The sequence below is a fragment of the Notechis scutatus genome, chromosome 1 (genome assembly GCF_049901735.1).
Source record: "Notechis scutatus isolate UNSWTSFEM ecotype Mainland chromosome 1, rNotScu1.2, whole genome shotgun sequence".
Taxonomy (NCBI): Eukaryota; Metazoa; Chordata; class Lepidosauria; order Squamata; family Elapidae; genus Notechis; species Notechis scutatus.
The window spans coordinates 290,333,942-290,353,259 of NC_142009.1; the positions used below are offsets into that span (position 1 = coordinate 290,333,942).

A 19,318-nucleotide genomic window follows, 5' to 3' on the forward strand; every position below is an offset into this window, starting at 1 on the left:
AGCAGGTGAACTCATTGTAATTCTAAAAAAAATTGAGAAAGTTTTTCTACTTCTTCCTAGAGTTCCTAATGTTTTTCTACTTTTCTTCCTAGAAGAAATAAGGTAATATTTTCTGGAAGGCTCATTTTTCCCAGTTGTCTATGCATGATAAAGATTACTGTTAGGAATCATTGTTATTTAGGTTGTTAGACATCAGTTGGCTTGTAGGAAATGAGCATTTTGTGACTAGCCTTACTTATCAATGGTAGCAATTTTAAATGTGTCTAACTTTCAAATGTGTTCTCTGGTTCAAACTGATTGGGATGACTGATTATATACAACTCTTTTTACCCTCTTGGGCAATCTTCATTTAAGCAAGATCTCAAAAATCTAGCATTATCCAAATTTAAATACTTCAAGTCATATTGCTAACTAGAATACATCAAAGTCACGTATTCTAATATGTATATGTGTGTGTGTGTGTGTGTGCGTGCACACACACACACACACACACACACACACACATAAATACCCAAACAAAGCTGAATACCATACATGTAAATTCCCACGAAAACTTAACACACACACACATATAATTAAAATATACAATTTATCTTCAGTTATGCAGAAATCTAGTCCTTCATTAAAGAAAAGAATATGCTGAAAGCAAATGGAGACTTATCAGTTATTTCTACTTTAATTCCAATCTTTTTAGTCCCTCTTGGGATAGCTGTTTTATGATGTCAGCCTCAGTATTGCTCTGGAATTTGTGATTTCTGTTGATTAAAAGCATTCATTACATTATTGTCAGTAAAAGCACTAAGGTGATCATCCTACTAACAAAATTAGCACATATGAATCCTTTCTAAGAAGTCAGGGTAGCATAGTTTTTCCATATTATCCTTTCAACAGTTTGTGACTTAGTCACTCTCTCATTTTATCTAAAGTCAGACAGAGAGGTTTATGATAGGGAAGAAAATTATATCAAGTGTTTATGGGGTAGTTCTAAGATCACCAAATGTTATGCAGGAGGAATTGCTAATTTATGAAGTTTATTGTTTTATTGCTGGCAAGATAGGAGTGAGACAGTTGCCATTTAAGTTCTCTTGTTATTTTCCTTATTTCCATATCTATTTGCAAAAAATAGAAAGGTAAATGGTTATGTCAATGTAGCCTATCAATTTTGCAGACCCGTTGAAGAGATAAGAGGGTTGAATATACCTTGAAAGATCTATGGAATATCTGATTTCATAAACCACAGGCAGAACTAGTGGATGAAACTGTCTCAGTAGAATATGGGTCTCTGAATCATGGCTTTTACTACAATCATTAGCCTTTTGGTGGCATCAACCTTACTACATATTTTTTTACTATAGACATACTGTTTCCTTTCATACCTTTTTGATTCAAACTCCTGTTGCTTTTCTACTGTATCAGTGGCTTCTCTCCCCTTCTTTCTCACAAATTCTTCATTCAATCCAAATTGCTGCAAGGTATCTTTAAAAAGCTTCTGTGCTCCTTGACAGGCACTATGCTTTGGAATAAAAAGAGAGTTCTTAGAAACACTTAATTTATTTTACAAATAAATTAAAAATTAATTAAAATTCTTAAACTCTCTAAAATAAGACAGGTACACATTTAGAAAGTACATTTTAAATAATAGATTTGAGGTAACTTAAAAACTCAATTGCAAAACATTTACTGTTGTGACTTGTTCAAATAGGTAAGGTCTGTTCTTCACGCGCATCTTCATCTCTTCTAGTTCTTTCTTATATTCTCTTGTTCTTTTTTGGCCATTTTGCCTGAAACAAGAATTAAATTTACTTCCTGAAATAATCTGAATTATTGTTCATATATTAAAAAAAAGCTTTGTTCTGCATAATTTCCAAAATATAGGATACTTTTTGCCTTCTAAAATAAAATTGGTCTTTATTTGTCAAGGAGTTAACAAATCTTTTTAGTCTAATCTTGTAAGTTAATATTGTTCCAATACAGTGTAATTCTACTATCTTTTATTTGTTTGCATGCAGTTTTTGAATTGGGAATTGTGCAAAGCAGCCTGTAAATACAAGTAAATAAAGTATAATAATTCCTGTATGATTGCTACATTTTGGGCACAATTGAAAGCCAATCCATCTAAATAAAAACATGTATACAGACATATAAACACATAAACAGTATTAAGTAATCTATATTTAAATATTTTGCTCTCAGTATTACTTGGTAAATTTACAATACTGACCAATTTTGCTTCAGTTTTTCTTTGTGTGTCTCTTTCAAACTTTTATGTGGGTCCATAGCTTTTGCTCGACAAATCACTGATTTATGTATTGCTTGACATTTTTTTCTTTGTAGCTCTGCCCAGCGAGCTCCTTCATTCTCCTTGTACTTCTTATTTTCTTGGAAGAGTCTATGAATATAGACATGGCCAATGGAACATATGAATAACCCTTGACTTATGACAGTCACTTAACAACTGTTCAAAATTACAACAGGCTTAGAATCTGGCCATCATAAATGTTGTATCCCACATACATATACGCCACTGTCACATGGCTGCATTTTGGGTACTTGGCAATTGTCTTGCCTTTATGACTGGTTCTAGGTCCTGTGGTCATCTGACCATAATTGACTTTTTTTTTCCTGGTCTCCAGCAAAAAACCTGCCCATTCTGAAGAGGTTTGCACATGACCACTGCATTCACCTAACGGCCATGGATTTGCTTAATAATGATGACAATTTGCTTAATGCCCTATTGTAAAATAGGGTCCAGTCAAATGGGTGCCTCAACTTACTTTCGCGAGCAGAAATATCCCAATTGCAGTGGTAAGTCAAGGGCTACCTTTATTTATTTCAAAATGAAATAACAAGTATACAAAAACAAAGAATGAAGTAAAATCTGTTAATTTCTTAGAGTTAATCCTTTAAAAATAACTTTTTAAGCCTCCCTGTAATGTGCTTGATATCATTCTTTAATTCCTAGCCTTTTTTTCATGTAATACAGAATATGCGTTCAAAGATAACCTCCATCAGATAATGATTTGGATTGGAACTAAGGAAACAAAGGGAAAGAAGTCAGGGTAAGCCATAGCATTGCTACTTGGGCAGCATTCAAATTACTTTTTCTTATTTTCTCCAATTCCAAGTCAAGCTATGATGCAGCTAAGAAAGGTTATGCCATTTTATGGTAAAATGTTTCTAAAATATTACTATAAATATATATATTCTTCAATAGTATTTATAAAATGTTATTACTTACTTAATAGCACCTGCCCTCTTTCTCACTGCATCTGTAATATAAATTGGAAGTGTATTGGCAGAGAGGGCTGAAAGACAATTAAAAGACCGACTTCTTTGTATTGGAGCCGTAGAAGGTTGCTGAAAATCCTGAAAGCAAAAATACTTTTGGCTAGTTTTTCTTTTTTAAATTTTGTGGCAAGAACAATTTTAAGTGCAGAGATTCTTTCATATGTGCACCCACCCATATGAGTATGTAACATTTTTACCATACAGAAAATATTCTTCAAATGCTTTTTACCCAAGTTTCAAAAAGAAAATGTTTTATGCAAAATATGCTGGCTAGCCTTCTCCTTGTCCTACAGATAAAACTTGGAAGCCTTGATAATTATGTGCTTGCTTTTAGCTTAATAATTTATTTTAAATCCTTTTAACAGTTCAGAAGCTGTGTTCCATAGGCCAAAAATGGAAGTAAAATACAAAGACAAAATACAGGTAGTCCTCAATTTACAACGGTTCATTTAGTGACTGTTTGAAGTTACAACAGCACTGAAAAAGTGACTTATGACAGATTTTTACACTTATGTTGCAGCATCCCCATGATCACATGATTTACATTCAGATGCTTGACAACTGACTCACATTTATGACAGTTGCAGTGTCCCGGAATTATGGAGTCCCCTTTTGCGACCTCCTGACAAGCAATGTCAGTGGGAAAACCAAATTCACCTAACAACTGTGTTACTAATTGAAGAATTGCAGAGATTCACTGAACAAATGTGGGGAGAAAAATCGTAAAATGGGGCAAAACCTACTTACCAATTTTCTCACTTTACAACAATACATTTTGGAATCAATTGTGGTCATAAGTTGAGGACTACCTGTATCAATAATATTTATAAAAACCATGGGCTTAATCCAAAATAAATTCAGGTACAATATTCAACTATCCAGCAAGGCATTTCTGAAGCCATAGGATTCTGCAATCGTCAGGTGGAGAGAAGTGTTTGCCTTGGGAGTTCCTTGCAGATTATGCTAATGAAACGTTATAGCTGTCTCGCTTGCCACAAAAAGCTAAGAGCAAGACATATCATAGAGGACAAATAGCCATAGAATTTAGGCCATCATATTTCTCAAGCACACCTTCAGGTCTCAAGCTACTCTTGCTCAAAACTATATAATAAACATTGTTCAACTATCAAACATCCGATAATGTCAGCTAGCAAGATGGGATTCTCCTCCAAAGTACATATTGTTCTGCCTATAGTAGAAGTATAGCCTCTTCTTTTCAATTCTCCCAACCATACAAATATTTTTATGTTAGAGTTCCAGTGTGACACATAGGAACATCAACATGCTGGCATATTTCTCCTTTAGCATCCACCCGAATAACCATTCCACATTAAAAAGCTGCCTATCTGCTTACACAAAGGAACATTCAATTAAATTGGTGCTATGCCCACCATGGGCAGCCATTTTGTGAATCATGAAGCCCTATAGAAATATGCCAAAAACTTGTACAACACAGTGTCCAAATGTGTCCGCCAGTCCAAAATGATTAGAAGGTTCCTTTTCTATTTGAAATTACATTAAATTACATTAAATTAAATTACATTAAATTAAATATAAGCTGATATTGTTATGGCTGTTCTTTCTATATTCCTCAATAGATATATGCTTAATCTAAAACTTTCTCAGTGTTTTGAGCGATAGAAAATAATTGTTTATGTTGCAGATATATTTGCACATGTAGAAATACAAATAAGTTAAAGCAAATCCTTTACCATCATCTTGTCACACATTTTATGTCTGCAACTGAGATTTGCGGTTCTCAGTCTGAATGGTTTATTATGAGTTGTTTCTTTAATTTCTTGTTTGGTTAGTACTTTTCTCTGAAATGCCCAGTACAGTTCTTCAAAATTAGGCACTGAAGTATTAATTCTTGGCTTAAAACTAAAGTTGTCTTGCAGAAAACTCAACTTTTGCTCCCTATTTTTAGAGGCAATTTGGGATGTTTTATCCCTTTGTTTATGGTCAAGCTCATTGGGGGCCCAGGACTCTTCCAATAATTCCTTGGCTCTTAACTGAATACGGATTTTTCTTAAGAGTTCAGCTTCTAGGGATTAAAAAGAAAAAATAATGAACATTCATCCTATGACAATTTACATAAAAACATACAATGGAAATTGCCAAAGTATAACAATCCTTCTCAAAATGATATTTGTTTTGCCTTTTGGAAACTATACCAAGCAGTATAAACATCTGGCTACGAATTTTAGAAAGGCTTCTGATGGAGAAAGCTAATGCAGAAGGTATAATGAGGCTTTTAAATGACAACAGAACAGAAATCTTTAACTCATAAACAACAGAAAATGTGATTATGTGTCATTAAATCAGTGTTGATTCTTTGCAATCACAAAAATTTTCTCTGGGTAAACTAAAAACCCCAAATTCAAAATATTAAAGTTGTATAATAGAAAGCTCCTGTGCGAAATATCTAACCAATTTGCATTGCATATTTTGTGTTTCTGAATAAAGTGTTTTGCTTTCCCCTCTATATTTGATTAATTTACTTCCTTTTACATTGGACAAGTCTTTATGTTGTGATTGAATAAAAGAGACAAAAGTTCAAAATTAGATTATTGTGGCAATTATTTCCCTTTCACAAATCAAGGGAAATATTAACAACCATTACTATGTTAGGAAAGTCAAAAATGAATCTTTGCCTAGATGATATCATATTTACCTTCTAGTTTATCTCCAAGCATTGACTCATATGTGGATTTGGGGATTTTCTTCCTGAACTTTGGTACTATTTTCTTAGCTGGGGTTAAAATGTTCAGAAACTGCTGTCTGGTGGCCTCTTTTCTCTTCTCTTCTTTTATCTGAAAGCTGAAGGGTTTTTGCATTGAAACAAGGAGTTCCTTTCTTTTTTGAGTTTCCATTTGTCTACGGATTTCATTCTTTTCCATTATTTCCTGGTAGAGTGGCAGATAGACATGAGCAGGCACAGGTTGTGCTCTAAATTGTTTTTGGCATTCTGCAGCCTCTTGCAATTGCCTTTTGTATGCAGTTGACTCTTTTTCAAGCAATGCCTGTGATTTTAAAAATTGAGGTCTTTGATGAGTTTCTCGAAGGGTCATTTTGAAGGGCTGAGGAATAGTAAAAGAGGAAATCCCGACAGCTGAGGCACTCTTTGGTTTTGAACAAGACTGAAGGAATGAGTAACGATTTTTCTCATCTTTTGAGCTATCTAAAGTGATATCAGACAAAGAGTTCCAACTTCTTATATCACCACAACTAAGAATAGAATAAACAAACATTAAGAGAGAGACAGATGATAAGTTACATTAGATAAATGAAATAAGCTAGCTATAATTAACATTTTCAAGACCGTGTATGATTTTATTAACCATTTCATTAAATATTATTTACAAACTACGATACAAAATATTCCCTCAAAGCCAAAGAATTACTGGAAGACAAAGAAACCTATATCCCAGTAAATCCAGCTAATATAGAAACTAAACAACTTGATCAAAAGAAACCGTAACCTAACCAAAAAAGATCAAATCACAAAGAGCAATAGTGGTGAACAGTGATGAATGAAAAGCAGTGGACCCATTCTCCCTTGCTTCATCTTCATCCAATTGTATCATTATCAGGGAACCATGTGACTAATTTAATAACTGCAGTGATTTAAGTGAATTACTTGACCACTGTGGCAAGGTTATAAAATGGGGAAAAATTCACTTAACTAGATTCTCACTTAGCAACAGAAAGTTTGGATTCAATTGTGGTCGTAAGTTGAGGTTTATCTGTATTTATGACAGCTATACTTTCCCAGGGTCATGTGCTCACCATTTGTAACCTTCACAGCTGGCTTCTGACAAGTAAAGTCAATGTGGAAAGCCAGATTTGCTTAACAAGTACATGATTCAGATGAGTTTTTGATCCATATCCCTCCTTGCTGATCAGGGCCTCGGAGGAGGTAATGTGTGATGTGTGTGCTGGTGCATGCATCCTTGAGAAAAGAGGTGGTTCTACAACTGCTAAAAGTGTGGTGGCCTGGATCTTCATCACAAGAATCATTGCTGGATCCAGCAAACTTGGACATTTTTCATCCAAGAAAAACCTTTTCTATTTAGGGAAGATGGCTGAATTATAACTTTCAAGGACCTCTGTTGTCAGACTGGGATAAATCAGTGAGACAGCTAGGTATGTTTTTGTAAACCTGTGACAGGCTTGGATAGGAGAAAGGTGTTCCTTCTTTTCTCCTCAGTGTTCAATACCATTGACTGTGGTATCTTCAGGGGAGTAAGAATAGGGAGCATGGTGTTATAATGGTTCCTCTCCTTTCTGCAGGGATAGGTTTAATCTGGTGTTGATGGCATGTGTGTAATGAGACAACTAGCCTTCAATCTCTGCTTTGTGGAGGTGGGATGCTCATAGCTTTATTCTCTCTCCATTTTCCATCACACCTATTTGAAACTGCTGATAATATAATGTGTTAGCATGGAACCACTATCATCAGAATTATGACAATATTAGTTGCACATATCTGTTTTAGGCAGACCAAGTGATGCTGTCTTGGTGCTTTTTTAGTTTCTGGTAGCTGAGAAGGTTGGATGGGGAAGAACAGGCTTAGACTCAACCTACTTGTAGATTTTCTGTTCCTTAGGATCTAGATCAAGTGATTTTCCAACATTAACTCTGGATAAGGTTACATTTATCCAATTACAGGCTGTCAGGCACCTCAGGACTCATGATTCCTACTTGGGGAGCAGATGGCACATATAGCCAAGGCTTTTACACAACATTGCCTTGTATGTAATTGTATGTTTCTAGACAAAGAGACCCTGCTTACAGTCACTTAAATTTCCCAGATTGATTCCTGAAATGCATTCTACATGGAGATGCTCTTGAAGATCACTCAGAATCTGCAACTAATCTAATCAAAATGCAGCAGCATATACTGTATAGTCATAGATGTACCTCAATATACCTATGTAATACTGTTACTCCATAACTTCCACTAATCTCGATAGGCAGACTCTAGAACTTTTTATGAGAATTTTAAAGACTGTAGAAAGAAAGAAAGAATATAAAAACAATTCATTTGACCAATATTAAAATAATGAGCTGTTATTTGGGGGGATTTTAATGACTTCTTGACTAGGACTGGAAGACAACAGTTATTTTGGGTAATGTTTAATTATAAATCAATTTTTTGAGTGTGACTGAATGTTGATTATTTGAAGAGAAGAAATAGAGAGGGGAAATGTTTTAGAGGGAAGGATGGTTTCAAACTGGGTATAATAGACACAATTTGTGATACTTATGTTGTCATTTCTGATAACCCCTAGGAGACTTTTGCTGTTTCACAGGAAGGGATGAGGTTTTTGAGATGAGATTTTGGAGGTATCTTGGGCAAGATTATAAAGAGCTGTTTGCTTTTATTTTAAGATATACTGATAAGTTCTTAATATTTGATTATATTTACTGGGGATGAAGGTTTTTTCTCTCTTTTTCTTTTTCTATTATCTTTTTTACCTTTATGCACCTTTTAATATTTTTATTTTATTTAATGTATCTCTTTATTTTGTAGTTGCATAAATTTCAACTACAGCAGTTGCTCAATATAATCCTTAATAAAAAAAATACTGAAAAAAAACCCCAAGAAGAATCTCTGGAGTTATTTCTGAAATGAATGAAATTATACTATACTAGACAACCTGGTCACAGGCTGTCTAGTATAGTATAATTAGAATAGATTGGACAACCATTTGTCTGAAATGGTATAGGGTTTCCTGTCTGAGCAGGGGATTGGACTAGAAGACCTCCAAGGTCCCTTCCAACTCTGTTATTCTACTCTATAATTTGTTAATCCCAGGAAAAAACCCACTCATCTTACCTCAGATCACTCTGGAATTTTATTGGCAGTATCAGTCTTCCATTGCCCTGGAAAAAATCTTCCAGTTCCTTGTCTTTTGTGGATGAGTGATGAGCATTTTTAAGCTTTTCTTGATATAAGAGCCCTAATTCTAACAAACTCTGCCTGTTTTTCCTTTTGAGGTCCTGAAGTGAATCATAAAACTGATCACCTAAACTTGAAGTAGCTATTTCGTCTTGCTGTGGCTTAAGAAAATCCAGTAGCTCATTTCCAGTGATGTTACTACCTGGTTCCACTTCTGATTCTGACTCTGACTCCACTTTAATCGGAAATACCTAAGCAAAGCAAAACAAAACAGTAAAACCAAAATATAAAGCAGAGGAAGAACTTTAGAAATGATGTTTGTATTCAAATGGCTCAACCAGGCACTGATTTGATTAATTACTATTTTCCTGCAAGGCAATCTGCTTTGATATTACATTCTCTTTAATGCTGCCACTTCTGTATATACAGGTAGTCCTCGACTTACAACCACAATTGAGCTCAAAATTTTTGTTTCTAAGTGAGACATTTGTTAAGTGAATTTTGCCCCATTTTACAACTTTTCTTGCCATAGCTGTTAAGTGAATCACTGCAGTTGTTAAGTTAATAACAAGGTTGTTAAGTGAATCTGGCTTCCCCATTGACTTTAGTTGTCAGAAGGTCACAAAAGGTGATCACATGATCCTGGGACAATGCAAATATGAGTCAGTTGCCAAGAGTCTGAATTTTGATCACGTGACCATGGGGATGCTGCAATGATCATAAGGGTGAAAAATGGTCATAGTCAAATTGTCATAGGTCACTTTTTTCAGTGCCGTTGTAACTTCAGTCACTAAAATAACTGTTGTAAGTCGAGGACTAACTGTTTTTCAAAATAAGACCCTAAATTCAGCCAGGGTTAATAATTAATAATAAATAAATAAATAAATAAATAAACAAACAAATAATAATAATAATAATAATAATAATAATAATAATAATAATAATAATAATATAGAATAGAATATATTATTCTTTATTGGCCAAGTGTGATTGGACATACAAGGAATTTGTCTTGGTGCAAATGCTCTCAGTGTACATAAAAGAAAAGATACATTTGTCATGATCAAGAATCATAAGGCACAACACTTAATAGTCACAGGATACAATAAGCAATCAAATCATACTAGGAAACAGTCAGTAAAAATCGTGCTACGATATCTGTAACACCATCAAACATCCAGATCTGGATGTTTGATGGTGTTACAGATATCATCACTGATTGGAAGCTGTTCCAAGTAAACAATGGCCTTCTGCCATTGTTGTTGTTATTGTTGTTGTTATCATCCCAGGTTCTTGGTAAGGATAGGTAGACAAAAATGCCAAATCCAGTCTGAACATCTGGCTGACTGTGCAATGATCAATAATAACAACAACAACGCTTGCATTAACTAGATCCAATGTTATAGTTGGTACAACGTTATTTTTCCAGCCACCGCGGGTTTCCTCTAATGGCATCAGCTAGGATAAGCATCCTACACACGCAGCTGGTCTCCAAGGGTGTGGCTATCGCAGCTAGAAGAAATGTGGCAAGGACAAGCATGGAAAAACACCAAGTCGACTTAAAGCAGCTTCTGCCACTAAACCATCCACCATTCATCTTGCCGTGGGTCTGCTTACCCGTTGTGGTTCTTCTGGCGGAGGCTTTGCTTGGGCTCCATTAGCAACTTCCAACACCGTCATGTCTCTTCCACTACTGTTACCTTCGCCACTATTAAACAGCTCCACGCTTACCTTGCTGTTTATGCCCTGACCAATGAACCCTCTCCCTTTTTTTGTTTCTCTCGCATAGTGGCCAATGATAATGGACCATGCTCTTACGCTCCGCCCCTGACGAGATATCATTGGACAGATTCCGTTAACCTGTCCATTGTCATGGTAATCCTTGAAGAAGTTTCCGGTAACGAGTGGTTGTCAGAGAGACGGATTCGTCACTTCCGAAATAATGGCTGCCGTAGTGGGTTTATTGTTGAATCGTGGTGCCGGATTGTATCGTAGGAAGGGTCTCCTTCTTCTCCTCGCAGGGCCTGTCGGCTCTCTGTCGCGGCAGGGTTCAGTGAGAAGCAACAGCTCCAACGCTGTATACGATGTGGTGGTGTCGGGCGGTGGCATGGTGGGAGCCGCCATGGCTGCTGCTCTGGGTATGAGATTTGGCAATAAACCTCCCTTAAAGGCACCCAGAAGTCTGCAAGAATCCCTATTTATTTAAGTCTCCACAGCTTTCCTTAATTTGATCCCCTCCGTCATGGCGATTGGGAATTCTTGCCCAATACTTGCCGGGAGAACCAGTTTGGGGGATGTTGATACAGAGAATCGGGTTGGTTCTAGGCCGAAGGTGATTATTGTGACCGGAAACTTATAATGTTTTTACACGCTAAAGAGAATGGTTATGAAATGTTCGTGGCATAATTCGGTGTGCATCCCCCAAAATTAGAATTTGAAGACCCGTTTCCTTTAAAATGCTATTAATGTGTACATTCAGCTGGTTTTAAATCTGGAAGGAGATACGGATTTTATAGCTTTCCACCAACAGATTTTGTGCATTGGATACTGAAATATAGGTCTGTTAATGCAAACTATATTAATTTACAGGACCTACATGCTCCAGTTGAAATAGACTCTGTGTGGTTTATGCAAGTTGTGCACATGAACAAAGTTAAAAATAAAATTAGCCATTGCATTTTTGGCTATTTGAGCCGCTTCAAAAAAACATGTAAAAGAAAACATAACTATTCATAATATCAAGTTTAGATATTACACTATACATTTTAGTAATTATAAAGATTCTGTAAGCTAAACTGAAACCATAGAGCAGGGCTGTCAAATTTGCATCGTCATGTGATGAATCGTGACTTTTCCACCCTTCGCTAAAATGGGGGTGGGCGTGACCAGCACACCTGACACATCTGGCCCATAGACTGCCATAGCGCAATAGTGTGATGTCATCACAGGAGGTCCACAAAGACTTGAACAAATGTTATCATTTACATCTTGAATTAAGATAGTCTTCAACTTTCACAATTGAGCCCAAAATTTCTGTTGTTAAATGAAATGGTTATTAAGTGAATTTTGCCCCATTTTATGACCTTTCTTGCCAAATTAAGTGAATCACTGCAATAGCTAGTAACATGATTGCTAAGTGGCTTCCCCATTGACTTCGCTTGTCAAAAGGTTGCAAAAGATGATCACATGACCCTGGGACACTGCAACTGTCATAAATAGGAGTCAATTGCTAGCATCTGAATTTTGATCACATGACCATGGGGATGCTACAATGGTCGTGTGAAAATGGTCATAAATCACTTTTTAGTGCTGTTGTAACTTTGGTCACTAAATGAACTGTTGTAAGTCAAGGACTACCTGCACAGAATTGTATTTGATAGTCCTGTGTTGGCTGGAGAATAAATGAGAGTAACTATTTGATTGAAACATAGTTACAGACAATAGATGTTCAAATATCTCATGCAGCCCGAGTTTCTTTCTGATTTTCCTGTGACATAGATGAAGGAATAAATGATATTCACATCCTCCAGACACTTTACCAGAAATAGGGTACTAAGCATTCTGAGTGTTCAGAAAAAAAATCCAAAACAAGTCTATTCCTTTAAAGACTTGTATTTCATAATCTTAAAAAAAATTATTGATTAAACTTTGCTCAAAAAAATAGTTAAACATCTGTTTGCTTCTTTTAAGGGCATGATGTTCACCTCTCTGATAAGAAAATACTACTACTAGAAGCTCGTCCCAAAAAAAAGATTAAGGATTTATCAACAGAGTACAGTAATAGAGTCAGTGCTATCACACCTGGATCTGCCACATTTCTAAGTAGTAAGTATAGCATTCTCCAGTTACCTGTATGTCAACTGTGAATGTGGGTAGCCATACAAACACACCTTGTTTAGCAACCAAATTCTGTTCCAATAACTATGCCTTTAAGCAAAAAATGGCTGCTAAGTAAACATTTGATTGAGAGAGATTATGCAAAAAGCACTAGTTGTTGCTGTCTTATTCAAATAAAGTTATCTTGCATAGCTATGCCAGCATTACTTTCTCTCCAAATTAATTATATTCTCAAGAATGCATTGTCAGGCCCCTGAAGTATAGTTACAAATGTACACATTGGCTGGAAAATGATTTTTTATTGCTGTTTATTACTGTAGCATTTGTAATGATCATTAACTGAGGCAGTTGCCAAACAAGGAATGGTACATTGAGTTTGATGCTTGGTATGAAATTATAGAGTCTTGCATTCTATGCAAGATATTAATTTAAGAGAGACATTAATTATTCATATGTATGGTCACTTCCAACTCTGTTATTCTATTCTATTTTCATATATTCTGTCCATTGAAATATGGTCTTGTATATTTAGCTCTTTATATATTGGTATAAGAATCATGGCCAGCCTATTATATTTTTGGCCCCATGATTCTTCAGTGTTGATACTGAAAATCACAAAATATGTATGATTGATGTCTTAGTTGACTGCCTTCTAGCATTTCTCCACATTTCTCCTTATGATTGCTTGTTTTTTGTGCATATTTTAAAAACAAAATTCTTGAAAGCTTTTGTTGGTCTTCTCAAGAAATGGCAATTGGATCAAAAGCTATAAAAATCAATGAAGTGGAACAAAGACCATTGCAAAAAAAGTAGATAATAGTTGAGTTTTATTTATTTTTGGCTCTGATGAGTTTCCATTAAATGTTTATGGAATATGGGAGTTAATCTTTGATATAGTATCATGAGCAGCGGTGGTGCAGGGCTGCTTATCACTGGCTGCCAGCAGTTTGGCAGTTCAGGTCTCACCAGGCTCAAGGTTGACTCAGCCTTCCATCCTTCCGAAGTCAGTAAAATGAGGACCCAGATTGTTGGGGGCAATATTCTGACTCTGTAAAACCACTGAGAGAGGGCTGTAAAGCACCGTGAAGCGGTATATAAGTCTTAAGTGCTACTGCTACTGCTATAGTAGGATAATTTTCTTTCTTTTTTAGGCTTTGGTGCATGGGAACATATCTGCAACATGAGAATCAAACCTTTTAGGAGGATGCAGGTGCCTGATAATGCAAAAAATAAATATGTCTGTGATAATATGTGCAACAATAGGTTGTGCAGGTTCTTAAATTACTTTGTTCTTAGCAGCTACAGTGTATTTCTTCTCTAGAGAAAATTATATGTATCATACACATGGTGTAAAATCAATTGTACATTCTGTTTTAGCAGGGCAATGCGGTGCTTCAGACATAGGACATATAAAGTGCTTTATAAAGTTCAGGAGTTTGGCTATAACACCTGTGTGCAGTTGTTTTCAACATCCTGTGCAAAGATGTCATTATTTTAAATAACTGCAGACAGATACTACATTTTGATTGCTTATGCTCTGAAGCATCTTTTTGGAATTAAATCATTACACAGCCCTAGTTTTCAGGAGCTTCTATAAACATGTGAAATAATTACTCTTTGCTGGGGAGCATGCTCTGGGCCACATTCAGTGTTATGTGAACAGATATTTTCTCACCTAATACGTTTCTCCTCTTCCTCCTTATCCCAGCATACTAATCAACCAAATCTGATGTGGATTTGGGAATTGTAGAGGAAAATGTGAAGGGGAGTTTATGAAGAGGAATTATCACTATTTGTAATGACTGTTAGTGAAAAGACATCATTTGGTACAATTCTGTATTTAGAAAGGAAAGATAAAGTTGCTTTGTGAATCCTTCCCTTGTATATTCTTGAAAGAAATATCCTGTATTCTCCATTACTTACTATTCCTTGTAATTTAAGCCTTCAGGAAGTATGCTATAGCCCTGCTCAGTCTTCTAATGTATTTATTGTGGGAATAATATGTGAAATGCTTCCTTGTAAGGTTCTCACTTTTAAATGCCTTCTGCTTTTCAACATTAATATCTTTAATATGTATTTGCTAGACACTCCAGCAGTTGAATTTTGTAAATGAAAAGTCTTGATAAAGGGGATATTGATACATTTGTTTGCTGCATTTAAATAGAGAATTTCTTTTTGTAGGTGTGGGATGCTTGCTCTGAGGCCCTGATCATGTTTGAGAATGATAACCTGGAAGACATGGGTTATATCGTAGAGAATGATATTATCATGTCAGCTCTATACAAACAGTTGGATACAGTTTCAGGTAGCTATTGCTTGTCTTAATTTTGGTTTACTTCAGCCTTTTTTTCAGAAAACAGGGTAGATAAAGTCATAGAAAGCCATGAAATCTATGTCCAGTAAATAATCTGGATTATAATAGTAATAATAGTATAATATTTTTGAGTATGGAAGTGTCCCTTCTTAAGATATTAAGCTATTAATTCAATTAGCAAGGCTTGGATCTTGATTGGCTTCAGAATTGTATTTCTTTGTTGCTTCTCTATCGTTTAATGATATCGATACATTGTGTCCCTATTAGACCGAGTGGAAGTTCTCTACAGAAGCAGAGCAATTGGATATACCTGGCCCCTTCCTCATCAATCTTCTGACTCAAGTCCTTGGATCCAAATTGATTTAGCAGATGGACGCAGATTTCAAACCAAATTGCTGGTAACTAAGATATTTTCTATTTGATTTCTGTTTGATTAGGCACCATAATCTAAACCGTTTGCTGGATCTGCTTCTAATGTCATGTTGTGCAATATTACCAGCGTGAAGGGGGTTGAAAGGTGAGTTGAAAGTATTGTTATTGATTGCATTTGCATTTATTTGGAAGTAATTATATATGGTGCCAGTTTGAGTATCCATTTTACATATCCTTGTAAATAGGTTACATGTAAGATGCATATGCAAGAGAAGAGAGAAAGTGTGGTTCTAGTGGATACTGTTAGAAGTCACATGAGTGATTGATGTTCTGAGAATTTTTCCATTCTTTCTCACTATATCTCATGTCAACTTTCAAGTCTGTTTTGGTGGTGTCCTTAGAGTAGATACTGGAAAAGGATTTATACAAAGATGCAGGGGAAAAGGTGTGCCTCTTTTGCTACCAGGCAGACATTATAGGCCCTTTGTCTAGCTATTTATGGATAGCTCTTAATAGAGGTTTTGTTTTTCATTAAGTTTGTTAAAAGAATTAATTTTAAATTCTTATTATCTTCACAGATTGGGGCGGATGGCCAAAATTCTTTGATCCGGAAAGCAGCTGGTATTCAGAATATTAATTATCAGTATGATCAGTCAGCAGTAGTTGCTACTCTCCACTTGTCTGAGGTCAGATGTTGGAATATCAAGCTACAATTTTGAAGATAAAAAACTAACCACAGAATTAGTAATCTTCACTGTCTTTCATACATTGCAGGCAACCGATAACAATGTGGCATGGCAGAGATTTCTTCCATCAGGACCAATTGCGCTCCTCCCAGTAAAGAACGTTTTAACTTTTATCTGACCCCGTTTTTAGTCATTGTCTTTTGTTTTTATTTTCCATTAGTTAATAATGGACAGATCTGTTATTACAGTAAGCATTTTTAAAAATTCTTATGAATGTACTTTTTCCCTTTTAACTGCCTCTCATGATTTTATTAAGATATTAGGTTTCAGTGAGATCCTTGCAGTGATATGCATTTGAGGAGATGTCTTGTTTTTGTGTTTTGTTATCAACTCAGCTCTCTGATACAGCCAGCTCTTTGGTTTGGTCCACATCACATGAACATGCAGTTCAACTTCAGAGTATGGATGAAGAAAATTTTGTGGACTCGGTCAACTCTGCTTTTGTGAGTATTTTCAATTTATAAAATGAAGATTATTGATATTCTCTGATAAGAAATACAAGAAATAAGTATTCAAGAGTAGCAATATGATGTCTGAATAATTTTTATGGCTAGAAGCTATGTTAGTGCTAGTTGGATACAAGAATCTTATTTTTTCTTTCTTCTCAGGTTCCATGCTTCCTTACATTTAACCTAAACAAACTTCTGCCTAAAAATTGATAAGATCTTCTACAAACATAACTTTTATTAATTGTGTTGTTGCCAGTTGTTTGTTCAGTTCAAAACTTCATGGATACTATCACCTATATTTATCCTGAAAACACCCTTACTGGTCATTCTCATAAGACATCTGTGTGTGTCATCTCATATTCCCCTTCCCATAATATTGGCCAACAGTGGGCACAGGGGCAGGAGGAGGATATTTGTGTATGGACATATTTATTAGTGCTCACATTACCTATTCCACGGCCTTTTACCACCTGTGGCCTTTGAGGATTAAAAAAAGGTTGCCACTGAAAGAATCATTAATCTATTCAGCCTTTCACTCACTCACTTATTTACTTATTTAAAATATATGTATAGTTGCCTATCTTAATAACATAAGCCAGGACACCTTCCAAAGGAGGGGGAATAACCTAGAAATAAGGACAAATTTTCTGACAATTACAACAATTAATCAGTGGAATGGCTTGCCTGCAGAGGTTGTGGGTGCTCCAACACTAGTTTTTAAGAAGAGAATGGACAACCATTTGTTTGAAATGATACAAGGTCTCCTGCCTGGGGTTGGACTCCAAGGTCCCTTTCAACTCTGTTATTCATGACTCAAAAATAAATGAATCAGAATGTTATCTTGTCATTGTGCTTCTTAGATGCTACACAAGAACTGAGGTTGTTCTGTTTCTAGACTTATTGAGGGTTTATTATGAGCTGCTGTGAATTCTGCATGCGAGGAATATTGAGAGCAGTGGAAGCAGAGCTAAAAGAAGAACAAATTTTCCTTCTAACATGTTTTACTTACTATATGTCCTGCTTGTGACTGCTACTCAGTTCAAATGCTGGGCAGAAGTGTTAGTCTAAAACTGGATTTTCAGTATCAGCTGTCAATTTCAGAATCCATTAGCGCATATAGTTACCAAATAAATCTTTATCGTTATTCAGTGGAGCAACGCAAATCACTCGGACTTCATTGATACAGCTGCGTCCATGTTTCGATCTGCTGTTTCTCTCTTGATGCCGTCAGGGACTGCAGCCCGACAGCTGCCCCCAAGTGTTGCAAAAGTTGATCCTAAGAGCCGAGCTGTATTCCCTCTTGGATTGGGACACGCAACAGAATATGTTCAAGATCGTGTAGCCCTTATTGGGTAATTTTACTTTAAGAAACTTCAGTGCTGTAAATAACGTTTGGGAGTAATGATGGAGTATTGATATTAGTGCTGCTTGAATGGTGAAAATAAACTATAATGTCTAGGTATATATATAATTTATTATAAATAGATAATAAAGTCTTTTCTTAATTAGAATTGGTTGATTTTGCTAGAAAATAGGAACTAGAATGTACTATTGGAACAGAAGCAATCTGGCCACATTCCTCTTGATTTTTCCATTTTGATATATTATTTGTGGAAGTAGCTATTACTGTTGGGGTGGGGGAAGTGCTGGGAAAATCCTATTATATAATCAACTTGTTTGGGGTGTCTATCCTGTAAGTGTTTAAGGATATTGCTTAAGAGAATTCTGTAGTAATGCAGACTATGAAATATGGGGAATTAGAGTTGTGTCTCTTTACCATGAACTAGACTATGCATTTTTTAATGTCAAGTATTATTATTCTCTCATTTCAGTGATGCAGCTCACAGGGTACATCCTTTAGCTGGCCAAGGTGTAAATATGGGATTTGGTGATATTTCATGCTTGACAAATTATCTAAGTGCTGCAGCATTCAAAGGAAAAGACTTAGGTAAGTATATAACACAATGAAGCAATTTAGGGCTTTGTCATAACCATCCAGTGTCAACTCGCAAAACATCCCTGGCCTGCTCTCGAGTTGCCAATGTGCCAATGGCCATCTCTCTTGGAGTTAATGTGGGCTTATTGTTTGATTAATTCAGATCTGTGCCCTCATTTGACACTTGGTAGCCCAGGTAGTCTAGCCGGGTGCGGTGAAATTCATGCTTTGACAGCTTGACATACAGGTTGGCTGCCAGAAGTTTTTCAAGTATAAAACAAGGATAGAGACATGTTGCAAAGCAAAATGCTTCTAACCTAATTGGGGGTGGGGGGTGGGGGGCTGTGAGCCGTTCAGAACCAGGCTGCAGAAGAAGCGAGTGTGTCCGCTGCTTGTGCAAATGGAGCTGCACATGTGCACACTTACCGTCCCTTCTCCCTCCCCCCTCCTCCCCCCCGTTTGAAAAGCCAG

General features: G+C 36.0%; 2 protein-coding genes across 7 annotated transcripts in view; one reads left to right on the forward strand and one right to left on the reverse strand.

Annotated features, from left to right (window-relative positions):
* Positions 1-501: 501 nt before the first annotated feature.
* Positions 502-10,950, reverse strand: FAM161B (FAM161 centrosomal protein B). 2 transcript variants are annotated; one of them, XM_087951866.1, is made up of 9 exons: positions 10,784-10,900; positions 9,131-9,444; positions 5,963-6,516; positions 5,001-5,332; positions 3,239-3,366; positions 2,222-2,389; positions 1,682-1,781; positions 1,377-1,513; positions 502-755 (listed from the first exon to the last, which is right to left on the reverse strand). In XM_087951866.1, the coding sequence occupies exons 1-9, from the start codon at positions 10,784-10,786 to the stop codon at positions 671-673; spliced, it is 1,821 nt and encodes a 606-aa protein (XP_087807992.1). In that variant the 5' UTR covers positions 10,787-10,900; the 3' UTR covers positions 502-670. The 2 variants fall into 2 exon arrangements, with proteins under 2 accessions (XP_087807992.1, XP_026520236.1); XM_026664451.2 differs by having other exon boundaries at positions 560-755; positions 10,811-10,950.
* Positions 10,951-11,097: 147 nt separating this feature from the next.
* Positions 11,098-19,318, forward strand: part of COQ6 (coenzyme Q6, monooxygenase) — a 39,151-nt gene continuing 30,930 nt past the window's right edge. For 4 of the 5 annotated variants that reach the window (XM_087951869.1, XM_026664446.2, XM_087951868.1 and 1 more), the window contains exons 1-10: positions 11,098-11,331; positions 12,884-13,018; positions 14,182-14,240; positions 15,212-15,335; positions 15,612-15,742; positions 16,295-16,402; positions 16,491-16,553; positions 16,798-16,905; positions 18,061-18,263; positions 18,744-18,859. In XM_087951869.1, coding sequence (XP_087807995.1) covers positions 11,136-11,331; positions 12,884-13,018; positions 14,182-14,240; positions 15,212-15,335; positions 15,612-15,742; positions 16,295-16,402; positions 16,491-16,553; positions 16,798-16,905; positions 18,061-18,263; positions 18,744-18,859 — 1,243 coding nt within the window. In that variant the 5' untranslated portion in view covers positions 11,098-11,135. Of the gene's footprint in view, positions 11,526-12,883; positions 13,019-14,181; positions 14,241-15,211; positions 15,336-15,611; positions 15,743-16,294; positions 16,403-16,490; positions 16,554-16,797; positions 16,906-18,060; positions 18,264-18,743; positions 18,860-19,318 lie in introns of all 5 variants that reach the window. The other variant, XM_087951870.1, reaches the window with a different exon arrangement.